Here is a 16,813-nt window from a genome sequence, read left to right as displayed (position 1 = left end):
ATATTTTTTTTTTCTGTTCAGAATTATACTTTAGGTTGTTTTGGTATAGATGTCCATCTTTTATCCCTGAAAATACTGTTAAGTTGGCTTCTCCTGTAATGTAAGCTGATATTATATAATTTTGGTATATATAAGATTTATTGACATGATTAAGCCATTTCTTCTATAAAGCCACAATTTCATTCTGATAATAATATATTCCTCATATATTAAGTATATCATTGGATATTAAGTTAATATACATATTTATTTTTCTAAAGGCCTTTTCTTTTTGAAATTATAATTTCAAAAATTAATGCTGTGTGTTTGGCACAATTTTTGTCCAGAGCTTCAGCTTGGAAAATTTAAAAATGAATATTTTATGATTTAAAAATATAGCACAACAGAACAACAGGGAGTCCCTTCTTCAGAACTGCCAAGCACATCACCTGCATCAATAGCTGCCATTTCATCAAGATCAGTAATACATAAACCATTCACTCAGTCTCGGATACCTCCAGATTTGCCCATGCATCCAGCACCAAGGCACATAACGGAAGAAGAACTTTCTGTGCTAGAAAGCTGTTTACATCGCTGGAGGACAGAAATAGAAAATGACACCAGAGGTAAGAAGCTTCTCATAGCATAGCTACTGTCGCCTCAGATGGCTATGTATAATGTTAAAATTGAGAAGGGAAGTCACCTCTAGATTTCATATATAAATATTATAAAGTATTTTTTTTTCCTAGAGAGTGTTTTCTATAAAAGAAACTAGTCTGGCCACCTGTTTTTATGATCTTAATATCAGACTCAGAGAGACCAACAGATTTTCCCTGGACTATTTAGTTGATTAATGACATAGCAGATGGTCTGATTTTCCTGTTTAGTACTCTAAATTTATATCAAACTGGTATTCACAGCTACTTCATTAGTGAAACATCATACAAGATTAAATTATATATTTATCAATAACATCCTTCCCCTTATGTTTGTGGAATGAGTTAAAGTGTTAAAAAATTATTTTAAGTTTAAGAATTAGAAATGTGAATTTTATTTATTTTTTAAAAAAGATTTTCTTTATTTGAGAGAAAAAATCAAGGGGCAGTAAGAGAGGGAGAAGCAGACTTCCTCCTGAGCAGGGAGCCCATGTGTGCCCTCTCCCAGAACCCTGGGATCATGACCTGAGCCAAAGGCAGACACTTTTTTGTTTGTTTGTTTTTTTCAAAGGCAGGTACTTAACCAGTTGAGCCACCCAGGTGCCCCAGAAATGTGAATTTTAATCTTCAGTCTGCTCTAACAGAGATTTCCAGATATGATCTAGGAGCTCAGTGCCAGTTTGTAAAGTGTTTTAACTGGCATGTAGCAAAATAAGAAAAATAACAGTGCTCCGTTAGGAGTATGAGGGTGCATGTTTGCATGTGTATATATGTTGGTGTTAAGTTGCAACCTGGCCTTGGAAGGAACTCTCCTTTATTCCCCAATTATGTCTTTGCTACTTTAGTGTTCTTAAGGTAGCCTTTTTCTTTTTTTAAATGAAGTGATGTTAATATTTTATGGTAGATTTTATTATAATTTTTCCTTACATGGCAAAATATAATATCCTATTATCATCACCCAATTTTATCCTAATTTTATTCTATGTAAAAAGAAAAATCTAAGAGCTACTGTTTTATAACAAAAGATTGGAATTATTTTAAAGAGTATGGCTTATTGGAGCCCAACTTGACTATAGACGATATGTAAATAGCAGTCCTAATGTAATGTAATGTAACATAAATAGGATATAATGGCAACCAACAATTAGCATTGGTAGCTATAAATATTTCCCTTAGTATTTTTCATCTATGAGGGAATTTTTTACATTTGAATTCATTAGGAAACATTTATTGAGCACACTGTGTTTCCTGAACACTGTAATAGATATTGGATAATTTTCTACGGGACTTGGTAGATTATATTTGTTTTTATATGACTACATTTGGAAGGGTGGAAGCTAGGAAGCTTTTGACATCAAGGTAGGGCATTGAGGGAGGAGAGAAATGAACAGATATGATCTACTCTTTGGAGAAAACTGACAGAGATAGATCACTGACAAGAGGTGAGAGAAAGGGAGGAATTAGGGATGATTTCCTTAGATTCTCATGCTGGTATGAATAGATAGATGGAATATACTTTGGAAAAGGGCAAACTGGTGGATGAGCAGGTTCCGCACCTCACAGGAGGAAGTAGAGGAGTACGATGAGTCCACTTTTGGCCATTTTAAGTTTGAGAAACTTAAGAGACATTCATCTGATAAGGCTTTGGACCTTAATACCTAATAGTTTGGACCATAATAATACTATGGATCAGGTGGGATTTTCCTTGGAATATTTGTTTCCTCTCTTTTATCCCTGTTATTAGCTATTAGCATTATTTTTTAACTATCGTATAATATTGCAGTATCTGAGTAGGATGTAATTTATTTAATTTCTATATTGATACTGCAAATAGTGCTGGCCCTCCACATGCATACTGACACACTTTTGTGAGTAGGATATATTCTTCAAAGTGCCATTTCTGGTCCAAAGTGTATATATTTGAAATTTTAGCTGTTTTGAAATTTTACCTCCAAAACATTGAACCAGTTTTTATTCCCACTAACTGTGTGGGAGAGCCTGTCTCCCAAAATCCTCCTTAGCCCTGGGTACTTTTTAGATTGTGGTAGCCTGAATGTTGAAAAATGGTATGTTAGTGTCTTAATTTGCATTTCCTTAATTATGAGTGAAATTCTATTTTCCTATAAGTTTCTTGTGTATGACATTCACCCATTTTTTATATTGAACCATTTATTTTTCTCTTACTGCTCAGTAGAAACTTTGATGTTATGGGTATTAGCCTGTTGCCTGTAGTGCATGCTGTAGATACTGTTTTCTTAATTTGTTTTTGTCACTTGACTTTTTTTTTGTTGTTAGTTTTGTTTCTGTAATGTAGATTTTCTTCAGTTTGGGGAGAGAGTCTTATCTTTTCCTTTATGGTTACTGAATTTTCTGTCAGGCTTACTAAAAGGTCTTTCCTCCACTCTGAAGTTACTAATATTTTTTGTAGTCTTTCATGATTTCTTCCTTATTCTTTTCAACAGCTTCATAGTATAGGTTATACTATAATTTAACCATTTCCACATTAGTAGATATTTAGGTTGTCTCTAGTTCTTTAATTGTTAGGGCAATATAGCTGTGAATAATTTTGTAGAGTGGATTTCTCTTGGAAGTAGAAGTACTAAGTAATGGGAGTGTCAACATTATTTCCACTGGTGATTGTAGTAGAGTTTTATTCAATGACATATATGTATATAGATGATTTGTGGCAAAGTTATTTTATTTCATTCCACAATTCTCCTGTTTTATGTAAATATATAAGGGGCTTTAGATTCAGCTTTTATTGAAACTTTCCTTTATAGATTTGAATAAAGTTCACTTTTATAGACTCAGCACGTTTTCTAAGTGAACCATATTTGTTTGTTTCTAATTATGCACTTGTGCTATATCTTTTATTAAGGAAAACTTTTTTTTTGTTTTATATAGACTCCAAATAATAATCGAGCACTTTAGGAATTTTTCCTTATTGGTCTAACATATTGGTAGGAAAACCATTAGTTACTATCTTATATCTATGTAAAGACATATGTTAATCATTTTATTTATTTATTTATTATTTTTATTTATTATTTTTTTTATGTTAATTATTTTAAATGGCATCTTCTATCCTTAGATTTGCAGGAAAGCATATCCAGAATCCATCGAACAATAGAACTAATGTATTCTGACAAATCTATGATCCAAGTAAGTTAAATTTGAGTTTGGTAAGTGCTGTCAAAATTATTTACATATTTTTTATTTATATGATTAACCTAATTTTTAAGCTAATTCTGGTTCTTTTTATGTTATAAGATTGCTGAAATTAAAGATTCCATATTAATATTTCCCATATTGAGTTGTATGCTCATACTATATTTATTGTTTACTTTTTAAAATTGTTTTACAGTAAACTTAGCAAAAATCTTTAGAAGGTCTTAGTTTTTACAAAAAGTCCTACAGAGGAAATTATATGGTTGTTTAGGGATATTAAGATTGAGGGGGAAGTATAGTGCTCAGTTACATTTTAACTTTTGGCATACATTATATAGGCCATATTGCTAATTCAGTCATCAATTTATAATTGTGAAGATTTAGATAAAATCATGTGCTTCATTTAAAATACTCATCATAAGTTCAAGGAAATACATTTTCAGAGTTTGAAAAAATATCCTATTTATACACCTGCTTTACATGTCATTAGCTTATTTATCTCCCCCTTATTTCATACTGTAATTTTTAAAAAATTTTAATCACAGCCAGTTTTCTCTTGTTAAAAACATATTCTTTTATGGTATTCTCCAATCAGATAGTTTATGGGTTTCATGGAGTATGGTATTAATAGACTAAATTGTGGCTTAACTATTCTGTTTTCATATTTAGGTTCCTTATCGCTTACATGCTGTTTTAGTTCATGAAGGTCAAGCTAATGCCGGGCACTACTGGGCATACATTTTTGATCATCGTGAAAACAGGTGGATGAAGTACAATGATATTGCTGTGACAAAATCATCATGGGAAGAGCTAGTGAGGGACTCTTTTGGTGGTTATAGAAATGCCAGTGCATACTGTTTAATGTACATAAATGATAAGGCACAATTCTTAATAAAAGGTAAGAACATAAAATATATAGGGTAGTATGTATTTTTAAATATGTAGCTCTTTTATGTGACTCTGGTCTCTGGTGTGATTAGTTAAGTTTAATTGACTCGGTGATGGATGTGATTAGGAAGTACAGTTGGCTTATTCTGAGTGAGAAACTGGAATTACAAGAGTAATCAGGACTGACAATTGGAATATATTTTGTATCCAAAGTTAACTACTTAGTAACTACTATAAAATGTAACTCTGACCTATTTCTCCTCGCTAAAATTCTTTTAAGGATCATATTACACATTGACTCATATTTAAGCTCCTTAACCTAATATACAAGGCCTCCATTTTCTGGCCTCTGATTGTCTCTCAAGCCTCATTTATTACCAGTGTCCATTTTAAACTGTGTATACTTTACTGATGTCTGAACTGCTTGTTGTATTCTCTTTGCACCAAATGATTTCACTCACTTATATCTATATGTTCTTATGTTTTTTTTTTTTTAATTTTTTGGAGGTAATGTTCCTATTTCTTCTTTTGTCTTAATTTCTGCTCATCTGCAATATTCAATTCAGGTGTCATCTGCTCTACCTTGTTTTTTTTTTTTACTTCTACCAGAATATATCTCTCCTTGTGTTCTCATAGCATACGTCTATTGGGCACTTACATGTGTTGGAATTGTATGTTGACTTATCTTTTTCACTTCACTCCGATCTGCTCCAAGAAGAGACAATGTCATACTATGTCTTACTGTTTTATTTCTTAATATTCTCACATAGGCTTGCATATAGAAAATACTTAATAAAGGTTTGTTGAAACTGATAAAAATCAACCTTCTTTCTGTGTTTAACCAGTCAGCAACAGTAGCTAGGTGGTCCAATTGTGGCTAAAAGCTATAGTGTGCTTTGTATGTGTGCAGCAGAGGTTCAGTAACTCTCCTAAATACTACTTATGTAATGTTTTTAAAAATCTTGCTATATTGATCAGTTTTCAAATTGCATGTGGGTATATTGCTATGCTTAACTGTTTTAGATGAAAAAGAATTTTAGTTCTGTTTAGAGTTTAATAAGGTTATGAATTATTCTCATTCTGTGATAATTTTTATTTCACAAATAAACGTCTAGTGTTTTCTTAGAATATGTAGTACTGTGTCAGTGTTTGAGTAGCAAATGATGTTGGCTTTATATCCCATTCCTTTTTTTTACTCCTTAGATTAAAAAAGAAAAAAAAGCTGAGAACATTTCCTGTAATGGATTATAAAATATTTGCATCATTGCTTGTCTAGTTTTAATTTTTAATATTGATTTGTTAAATTGTAATAATTCATACTTTAAATCCCATTGGAAATGCATCCTATTTTGAGCTTTGCATTTTTCCTTTAATTCTTAATTTTATATTAGTTTTTGAAATATGATTTGCAGAGGAGTTAAATAAAGAAACTGGGCAGGCTCTTGTTGGAATAGAAACGCTACCACCGGATTTAAGAGATTTTGTTGAGGAAGACAACCAGAGATTTGAAAAAGAACTAGAAGAATGGGATGCACAGCTTGCTCAGAAAGCTTTGCAGGAAAAACTTTTAGCATCTCAGAAATTGAGAGAGTCAGAGTCTTCTATAACAACAGGTTAGTACATTTTGATTAAATTGTATTTTATTATCTCTGTATTTATTATTGATATTTTATTTAAAAAATAGGATATGCTCATTTAACAATTTTTTTTTTTAAGATTTTATTTATTTATTCATGAGAGACAGAGAGAGAGAGAGAGACCGAGACACAGGCAGAGGCAGATCCCGGGTCTCCAGGATCACGCCCTGGGCTGAAGGCGGTGCTAAACCGCTGAGCCACCCGGGCTGCCCGATATGCTCATTTAAAAAAGAACCTTAATTATTTTAAAATGTGAAGAAGACAATAAAAATCATCTGAAATTCCATCACTTCTCTGAGTGAAGTTGCCCGTTAGCATAGGTAACAATTTAGTTTACCCTTTTGCCAGGCACTACTGTATACATATATACCTTTTTCAAGTTAAATGAGATGATTTTGCTAACTCTTTCTGTTCTTACCCTGCCCACTTTGGTTGGGCCTAACCCTTCTTGGCCAGAAGTTTAGAAAAGCCATGAAAACTAGCACGTAAACCAAACCGTTTCACTAAAGCTATCAAGAGAGTGAATACTAGTAATTTCCCATTTCAACAAAATAGCACTATTGGTATGTCCGTACATATTTTGTATAATATTTTATGTAATATTTTGTGCATTTATGCTATTATTATAGGGCAGTTATTTGATTTTTTCAGAATTTTTAAAATTAAACAAGTGAGCTGAAACTATTTAATATATTTCAAGTTGAAATATGTATAGACTCATAAAACAGAGGTCAATGTACAAAAATAAAATATTTAAAAATATTCTTAAGTTCTTAGCTGATGAAATCAATAAAATGTTCAGAGTAAACAGTATAAAAATAAACATGTTCTAGCAAAATTGAAAATAAAATATCTTCTAATTTTTTTTTAAGATTACTTTCATCAATCATCACAGAGTTGTTAATATATTTTAGGACAATATATTTTCTCCTGTGAAAATGTGTTATTTCTCTGTAGTAGTTGGAAAAACGAGAAGAGATAAATTGAACACAGATATTTTTGTCAAACTCATTTGTCTCTTTTTTTTTTATAACAGTGAACCTTTTTGAATGGCCTTTTTATGCAATTCTGCCAATTTTGGTTTTATTTTTTAAGAAAGCATTTTATGTGTTTGTTTAATTTCATTTTTTATAGACTGATTCCCATACAGCATTACTTAGGTGAATTTTAGCCTTATCTCTTGAACTTTAGAAGTAATTATTCTCTCACTGGAAGATGTACAGTACCACAATATGGTATTGTGAATGAAGCAGGCACACACAGATCTGTCCAGACTTGTTACCTTGTTTTCATGTAAATTGATTAGTTGAGTCCTTGATCTCGATGTTAATGGGCATTGATTCAGAATTTTTAAAAGACCATGATAATTGTATTATACCAAAAAAATACCAATATTTTTCTACTTAAATGCAATATAGTATATTTGAATACCATCATTGTAGTGTGGTAAGCTCTACAATGATGCCCGACTGTAATTCTTTCCATACATTAAGAGCCACTGTGTAAACCACAGTGTAAATCACAGGTCTGTGATTTCTGCAGGAAAGGTCTGCAGGAATGCAGTTTCATTATAGTGACTTTGTCTACTTCCATAGGATTTTACTCAGTAGCTATCAAGAGATTTCTGTGCTCAAATAACAGTATATACATTATAGTTCTTTTCATTTTTGAACCAATTCCATCCCTGTGTGATTTCATCCCTTGTCTATGCCTTGTGCATATCCTTCATAAACTGATCCCTAGAACTTACCCCAAGGAGCAACTTTGTTATACTTCCACTAACTTTTGTGCACGCCATCTGCATGTAGCTATTATCTTATTAGTGGGAGGTTGTGGCTTCCTAATTGGTGTAAGTGATGGTGGTACCTAAGTACTCAAATGAAGGTGAATCCTACATTTATTGGTTAAGCTATAACTCTATTCTTGGCTCACATATTTTGTGGTACCAAAATATTAAGTACTAGATAGTTTTCTTTTCATCTTGTCTCTGACTAAATTTACCAACTTAACATATTTTATTTCTCTTCAGACTAATACATATTCCCCATTAATATTCCTGTCTGACAGGACTAGCTAACCTTGCCATACCATTTACATTTGTTATCTTATGTTCTCTCTGTCTAAAAGGCCACATCTTTATGCCCCATACCCTTTATCCTGATTAATACTTACTACCATATACTTTAAATGCTGTTTTGTAACTTAAAAAAACAGGAATAGGTATTGGGCATATATTTTCATATCTCTTTTTAGTATTCAAAAGAAATACTTGAGCATGGAGTATATTTCTGAGAGGAATCAGAATAACTAAAAAATAAAGAGACAGAAATGGTCAGTTTGCGTATAACTATTATGATGATTATCTTCCAGACTGAGGTTTTTAGAAAGCATTGAATTTTCAGCATATTAAAGAGAATCTGTGTTTAAATCTTTCAGGTGTGCACTAGAATTATACGTGACTAATGGAAGGTAATACAAGGAAGTCTTCATAGAATCCAGCAGAGTGATTTTTCTTTCCTTGCAAATCTTCTCAATAAAACTGTAATGTGACAGCTATTAAAATCATTTTCTTCTGAGTGATATTCCAAATATTAATTTACATAGTATTAATTAAATGAGTATTTGTTCCACCTCTCCTGACACGTGACCAAGAAATCTAAGACCTCATTTCTCTAGTACCATTCCTTGTCTTACTGAAACTAAGTAATAAGTGATGGAACCAAAAATTATTTGGTCCGTTTCATGCTGCCTCCTTAAACCTGCTTACTGCAAAGAAAAACTTACCTTAACACTTATGTTTAGAGATTTATTCAACATTCTTTACTACAGTGTACACCTAGGGAATTTTATTGTGAGTATAAGCAGCACATGCCACCTGAGTAAGATTACCTAAGACTTAACTAGGATCAGAACCTCTGAAGGAAGGGTCCAGAATATATATATATTTTTAATTTTTTTAAATTAATTAGTTAATTACTTTATGATAGTCACAGAGAGAGAGAGAGAGAGGCAGAGACACAGACAGAGGGAGAAGCAGGCTCCATGCACCGGGAGCCTGATGTGGGACTCCATCCCGGGTCTCCAGGATCGCGCCCTGGGCCAAAGGCAGGCGCTAAACCGCTGTGCCACCCAGGGATCCCCAGAATATATATTTTAAAGAGATCCTTAGATAAGTTTGAGGTATACTTCTAGTTAAACAGAATGGCTATGTTTATAAAACAGAGAAACAGAGAAGAGAAGAACTTTGCACTTTACTTGTGTTTCTCCTATCTTCTTCAAAAACTTTTTAAAAGGATTTATTTATTTTAGAGCATGAGTCAAGGGAAGAGGGTGTGAGAGAGAGAATCTCAAGCTGACTTGTTTAACTGACTGCACCACCGAGGAACCCCTAAAAACTGTGTTTTTTTGTTTTGTTTTTTAAATTTAAATTTTAGTTAACATTCAGTGCAGTATTGGCTTCTTGAAACACTATTACAGTCCTCATAACCTGTATAGCATACCCAATTTAAAAAAATAAAAAGGAAAAAAAATAAAATAAAAAAATAAAAAGGTAGAAAAAATAAGGTAAAAATGGTTAATATTGATATGAAATGCATTCCATAAGATTTCATAAATTTGCCTAGAAGGGGCTTATAGAATTAGCTATGGGACTTTTCCACAGATACTGTCTACAAGTTAAAAACAAACTGATATTCCAGGAAAGTTCAGCTGGTTCCTGAGAGTAAGATCTGGTAACATGAACAGTACCCTCAATATTCTCAAGTTCCTTTAAATCGGGGACTGTGTGATGTTCTTATGTATATTTCCAGAATCTAGCATAATAAAAGACATATGGTAACTGACCCTTGAATGTTTTCTGAATTGAATTCATTTCCTATGGAGATTCCAATAATGAGTTTCCTGGAAGTGATCCACATTGTATGGGAATACTAACACTTTAAAAGTCTAGCCAAAATAATTATACATTAGATAGAAGGGTAAAAATGTGTGGTACACATTTTATGTAGCTCTGTCCTAGGAAAATTCTAGGTTTAACTCTGGTTCCTAAGCCTCTACCCCTGAGTTCCCATGATTCTGTTTGTAGTAGCACCCAGGAATTTGAAGTCTTAAAAATTTCTCTTGGGATTCTATGCAGCTAGCCTATCATGGCTTTATAGGCTGCTTTTGGGGAATCATTAATTTTAAATACATTTCTAGAAATGAATGGTCTGCATATCTTTGAGGTAATACTCTTTAAATATTCTCAATGTGATTGTAATAAGTAAGACTCATCACTAAGTCAAGGTATTAAGTACTTCTGAAAGATAGGAGGTGTTACTCCCCCTCCCCCCCTTTTTTTTTAAATAATTGATTTAAGAGCAGATCCTTGGGCAGCTCAGGTGGCTCAGCGGTTTAGCACCGCCTTTGGCCCAGGGTGTGATCCTGGAGACCTGGGATTGAGTCCCACGTCAGGCTCCCTGCATAGAGCCTGCTTCTCCCTCTGCCTGTGTCTCTGCCTCTCTCTCTGTCTCTGTGTCTCTCAGTCTCTCATGAATAAATAAATAAAATCTTTAAAAAAAAAAAAAGAAAAAGAGCAGATCCCTATGCCATAAGAGAAAGTCAGTTGGTTATTTAGTTAACTCTCTTAAAATGTTGAAGAGCAGAACCAGGAAATATACATAAGTAGAACACTCCCAAGGCATCCCAGTCTCTTACTCAATGTGAAGGTGGACCAAAGGAGCAGGCTCAGAGTACTCATAGAATGTTGGGTCGTCTTTAACAGCCAAGTAAGTAAATGAAACCCCTACATTTTGAACATAGAGCATAGCTGGGAAATCTCTTATGTGGAGGATAACCATTTACAAAGCTCAGAGAAGTACCCATAGGACATATAAATGATGTAAGGGATATTTTAGATAGAGGGATATTATATACCTCCATAGAGACTTGGTAATCACCAGCTGTATTCCAAATTGAATACATATATATCAGCTGAATAATATATATTAAGTTGAGGGATCAATTAGTATATAAAGTGTCAGAACACAGATAAAGAAAATATCATGGTCTCTATTAATTGCGTTCCTATTTATATAGGCCAGCAGTGATGAAGCTTCTATAGGGTTACTGGATGAACTAAAATAATTGTATGTATTTACGTACATACAAAGGCAACTCTTTGTGCTGTTGTTTTTAACAAAGAAATGGAAATTGCTTACGTGTGCAATAGGTAGAGTGTGAGTTGTATGAGCCCTCCATCCAGAACACCATATAACTGGTAAAAATTATATTGACATGCAAAAAAATGTTTGTTATATTAAAAACAGTACATTCAGAATAATTCTTTTTGTTTATAAAATGTAGGTAGGTATAGTCTGGAAATATATAATACTAAAAATATTAGTATTTTTATATATTTTTTTTTTCTGGGTAGTGAAAGAACTTCTTCTTTTCCTCAGTTATTTGTTCCAGTAAATAAATATGTTTTTACCCTTCTAGTATGATAAAATGAAGCCAAAACCCTTTTGCATGAGGGCCATGTATTATCATCTGACTGCCTTGTAATTCCTCCAAAAATACTTTGTTTCATATAAACCATATTATTCCCCATTACTCTTGCTTTTGGGGAACTTTTATATGATTACGGCATTTCTTATAAAGTTATGATTCATTTAAAAAATGTCCTTTGACAATCAGTATTCTTGAAATTTTGCCCATTCTTTAAGAACTTCCTAATATTCCAAATATCCCAAATATACGCTCCATTGTAATGGAGCATATATTTACATATATATAAATCCTAAAAGGATTTAACATTCAGGAGTTTGGAAACAAAAACCCAGACTTCATCCGGCATGTTTATTGAGCCTATGCCACTTATAGAATTGTGCTAGATATTAGCAGTGAGGAAAATTGACATAAAATTCATTCACTTAAGAACATCCTTGTAGGGATGCCTGGGTAGTTTAGCGTTTGGGCATCTGCCTTTGGCTCAGGGTGTGATCCCAGGGTGTGGGATCTAGTCCCACATTGGCCTTCCCGCGGGGAACCTACTTCTCCCTCTTCCTGTGTCTCTGCCTCTCTCTCTGTGTCTCTCATGAACAAATAAATCTTTTTTTTTTTTTTTTTTTTTTTTAAAGAACATCCTTGTAGGTTCACCTGCTGTGACTACAGCACCACTCAAATAACTTCCCTGGATCATTACATACACAAGAAACACTCTAGAGGAAATAGTTCTGTATGACAACTAGGCAGGATCATTCAACATTACTAATAAGGTTTTTTGGACTCAAATCCCTGTGTGGAAAGGAATCTTGACCCTGGGGACCTAAGATATATTTGTGTTGATCAGATAAATTTATTTTTGTTCCTAAGGACTTATTTTACATAGGCTGTCCATGTTTCAGTGTGTTAGACCAGTGTCAGACTGGATGGATTTCTTGGCCCTCATTTATTAAGTTCATGTCCTAATACCAGCTAGAGGTGTAGTCTGAAATTTTCTATAACAATCCATCATTCAGGGCACTGAAAGAACATTGCAGTGCAAAGTCAAGAAATACAGAAATGAGAGCATTTGACTTCTTTAAACTTCCTTCCTGTCATACACATTGTCAGTATCCTTCCTCTAGTCTTCCTTGTCTTAGCATATTTTACTTCCATCATCCTAGTTACTCGTGCCAAAAACTTAGAATCCTCTTCACATCAGCTCCAAACTTTTGTGTCCAAAATACATCTTCTGTTTTACCAATTCCCTTTACCTCTGTTGCTGCCTCTGTTGTCCAAAAGCACCACCACCTCTGCTTATATTGCTCTGGTACCTTCTAGTACTTTCACTGACTTCTAGTTTTACTTTCCTCTAATCCATTCTTCACATTTTATGTAGTCAGAATATTTTTTTTTAAACTTGCCACATTGCCATTGTATTTAAAACATTTATTCACTTCCTTTTATCCTCAAAACTTTTAATAGACTCAAAGGCCCTTATGACTTTGCCCCTGTCATCTCTTGCTATACCTCTCTCCTTACACTGTAGTTCAACCACACTGGCTTTCTTTCAGATCATCCTTCCATCAAGGAATGAAATAACCCATCATCCTTCAGCTAAAAAATCATATTCCATAATCTAAGTTATCCCTCCCCTATTTCATTTCTAGCATGTATTATTAGAATGTTGTCATAACTCATGAATGTGATTCTTTGATTAATGACATTCTCCATAGTTGACTCTAAACTTACTGGAGCAAGGCTGCTTTGTTCACACTGAGAGTCCCAGTATCTAGCCTAGTGCCTGGCACATAGTTACTAAATACTTAATTAAAATTTATTGGATAGATGGATTACCATGCGTATATGTTGAAGTTAGAGCATTTCTTTTTGAATATTTCATTTTGAGAGGTTTTTTTTTTAAATCAAATATTAGAAAGGATGGCAGTAGTCCTGTTCTGTCCCATCAGTTGGTTGAGGAAGGGCTCACTAAACCAGTCCCAGTAATATTGTAGAACATTTTAGTGTACTTTCTTGTTCCTTAAATCCATTACTTACTAATTCATTTGTTCCATTAAGTTTTTGTGTGCTTATTGTATGCTAGGCATTGAAGAAATAGCAATACAAAAAGGAGATAGCATCCCTACTCTTGAGATTCTTAGAGTCTAGCAGGGGATATGGGCTTAAATACAATAGTAATTAAATCATAATTGTGGAAAAGTGCTAAAAGAAAGAATAAGTTACTGTAGAGCAGTGGTTCTCATTTGAGAGTAATTTTGCCCCTCCCAGGGGATATTGGATAAATTGAAGACATTTCTGGTTATTACACCTGGAGGGATAGTACCACTCGCATCTAGTGGGTAGATGCTGGGTGCTCAGGACCTATCCATACCAAAGAATCAAAATGAACCAAAATTTCAGTAGTACTAGAAGCTGATAAACCCTATTCTAAAGTTGATGTAATGAGGAATACTTTCATAAGGAAGTGGTATTTAAACAAAAATACATAGAAGTTCGAAGATGGGAGAGTGAAAGTCGATTGGATGTATAGGCAGAGGGAAGAAAATATGGAAAGATTTAAAGGTTCAAAGGAAAAACCTCTTTTTTGATATATTAGATAACCTGACAAAGGAGGGTATAGAGCAAAGAATACAAAATTATGTTGGAGAGAGGCAGAGGCCCTCTTTTATAAAGCATTTGAGGTTGTCTGTAAAGAACCTAGTGGGACATTCAGAGTATATTGTTGCATCAATAGGTCTGGAGCTTAGAGCCTAGATGATAGATAAAACTTTGAGAGTTCTTTACAATGATGGTATTTGCAGTCTTGAATTTATATTAGTTTTGGTTTGCCAGGTTGTAATTGTTTTTCCTCTAACACTCAGTTACTGGGCAGGTTCAGAAAAGATAGAAGGTTGGGTTCATTCAAGGTTTAGGTTTTGTCAGAGAGGTGTGAAAAAGGATTTTGTGGCTGGAGAAATAGCTACTGTGTTCTCTGTAGAAACTCAGACCAGGAACGTTATACAAACTACATACTTTTTTTTTTCTTTTTTGGTAGAATGCTGATGATTTTCCAAAATGAAATTTTGGTATTTATCATGACAGAAAAATTTGCTATGAATTTCTAACCATAGACTATGAGACAATGAATATTTTCTTCAGAAATAGACTACTCTTGAACCTGAGTTCAACCTGGGGGAGGCGGGTGGGGTTAAATTCTGGAGTAGGTGCTATCTGTTGAGTGGTATATTAAATACAAGTAAAATTGATTACTATATAACTTTGAATTAGAAATAAATAACAGATTCATCTTAGGATAACTCTCTGTGATTTATATTACATATGCAACTGATTCTTTTCTTATGAAGCACAAGCAGGAGAACCAGAATATCTAGAGCAGCCATCAAGAAGTGATTTCTCAAAGCACTTGAAAGAAGAAACTATTCGAATAATTACCAAGGCATCACATGAACATGAAGATAAAAGTCCTGAAACAGTTTTGCAGTCGGTAAGAACTTCTCTTTTAACTCTCTGAACATAGACATCTTCATGACATTTCTAGCAGTGTAATGGAGAGCACCCTGCATAGGAGTCACGAGAGACTGGGCCAAGAGACAACTCTACCATTAACTTGAACAAGGACTGTAACCCTAACGCCCAGGCGGTAGCTTCCCCAGATGTAATTTTTTTAATGCCTTTTTTTTTTTTAAGATTTATTTATTTATTTTGAGAGAGAGCATGCACACCCAAGCAGTGAGCGGGGGCAGAGGGAAAAAGAAAATCCTCAAGAAGACTCCCCTCTGAGTGGGGAGCCTGATTTACGACTCAATCCCAGGGTCCTAGCATCATGACCTGAGCCGAAATCAAGAGCTGGCCACTTAACTGACTGAGCCACGCAAGTGCCCTTAAATGCTTCTTTTTAAAAATAACTTTCTGTCTTCCTGCTAGAGAATTTTGAAAAATCATACTCCTAGACTAAATTGATCATTTGATTTGGAATTTTAAAAAAGAAGTATAAAATTTAGCATTATTTCTCTTTCACTCCATCTTTAGTCTTATTACATTGAATATAAGGTAATAGTTTTCATTGTTCATAGAATATGTTTAGTAACAAAATACTAGAAATTCTAGGTTTGAGAGTAAATGTGATCTTGCAAAGTGGTTTATACATATTTCAGTACAGTGTCTAAACAGAATTGTCATTAATAACCCTCCTGTGTTGTAGCTCTCGATTGTGTCATTTTATAGCAATAAATTGTGTACATTGGTACTATGTTTTCAGTGAATATGGCCTTCTGAGAGATGTTATTTTAAGAATTTCCTACTACAAAAAACATTCAGTTGCTGTAGTCCCTTTTTATTAGCACAAGCATCTATAATACAGGTTTCTCGATAACTAATTTTGGTATTTGAAGATTACCCTCCTAGAAAACTAAAAGGAACAGGACATACAATTTTTCAACAAAGTTTTCTGCTTAGTGAACTTAGTCTCAACAATAACCTGCTAATTTTCAGTGAGGTCTGTCTTTAATATGATAGGACCTTGATTAACCAAAATGTTCAATTAATGAGGTATTCTGTTTTGATGAATAATCAGAAATTGCTTTTTTATTTCACTTACTGTGTGAAAAAATTTAATTATATCATTTTACTACAAAAAAATGTTTTAAAATAAGTGTATTTTTTTATTCCAGTGTTTTGCAAATGCCCTGGAGACTCTAAATGAGCTTGAGATGAACCTCTGCTAACTCTAAAGCAATCTTAGAATATGTTTCTTGTAATGGATCTCTGATATCTAACTTCTTGGGTTATGATACAAGAGGAAAACCTAAGGTGGTAGAAAGAGTGGAGAAGTAGATACAAAGGAGAAATATTTTTGCATGATCTAAAAATGTAGTTTGCTTGGCCCTTTGCTAATTAGGAATTTTATTTGTTAAAGCCTACCTTATGGTTAAGAAATATGTCCTTTTAACTAATCAGAGAGCCAAAGATATTAATATTAGAAACATGATTTTCTTTTTTTAG

General features: G+C 33.5%; 1 protein-coding gene across 4 annotated transcripts in view; it reads left to right on the top strand.

Moving 5' to 3' along the window:
- Positions 1–16,813, top strand: part of USP25 (ubiquitin specific peptidase 25) — a 137,524-nt gene that overhangs the window by 91,096 nt on the left and 29,615 nt on the right. For all 4 annotated transcript variants that reach the window (XM_041734852.1, XM_041734849.1, XM_041734850.1 and 1 more), the window contains 5 exons: positions 379–605; positions 3,727–3,797; positions 4,473–4,701; positions 6,104–6,304; positions 15,157–15,296. In XM_041734852.1, coding sequence (XP_041590786.1) covers positions 379–605; positions 3,727–3,797; positions 4,473–4,701; positions 6,104–6,304; positions 15,157–15,296 — 868 coding nt within the window. The remainder of the gene's footprint in view (positions 1–378; positions 606–3,726; positions 3,798–4,472; positions 4,702–6,103; positions 6,305–15,156; positions 15,297–16,813) is intronic.

Source organism: Vulpes lagopus, chromosome 20 (assembly GCF_018345385.1).
Source record: "Vulpes lagopus strain Blue_001 chromosome 20, ASM1834538v1, whole genome shotgun sequence".
NCBI classification, from domain to species: Eukaryota; Metazoa; Chordata; class Mammalia; order Carnivora; family Canidae; genus Vulpes; species Vulpes lagopus.
This window is presented reverse-complemented; position numbering and strand designations above follow the sequence as displayed.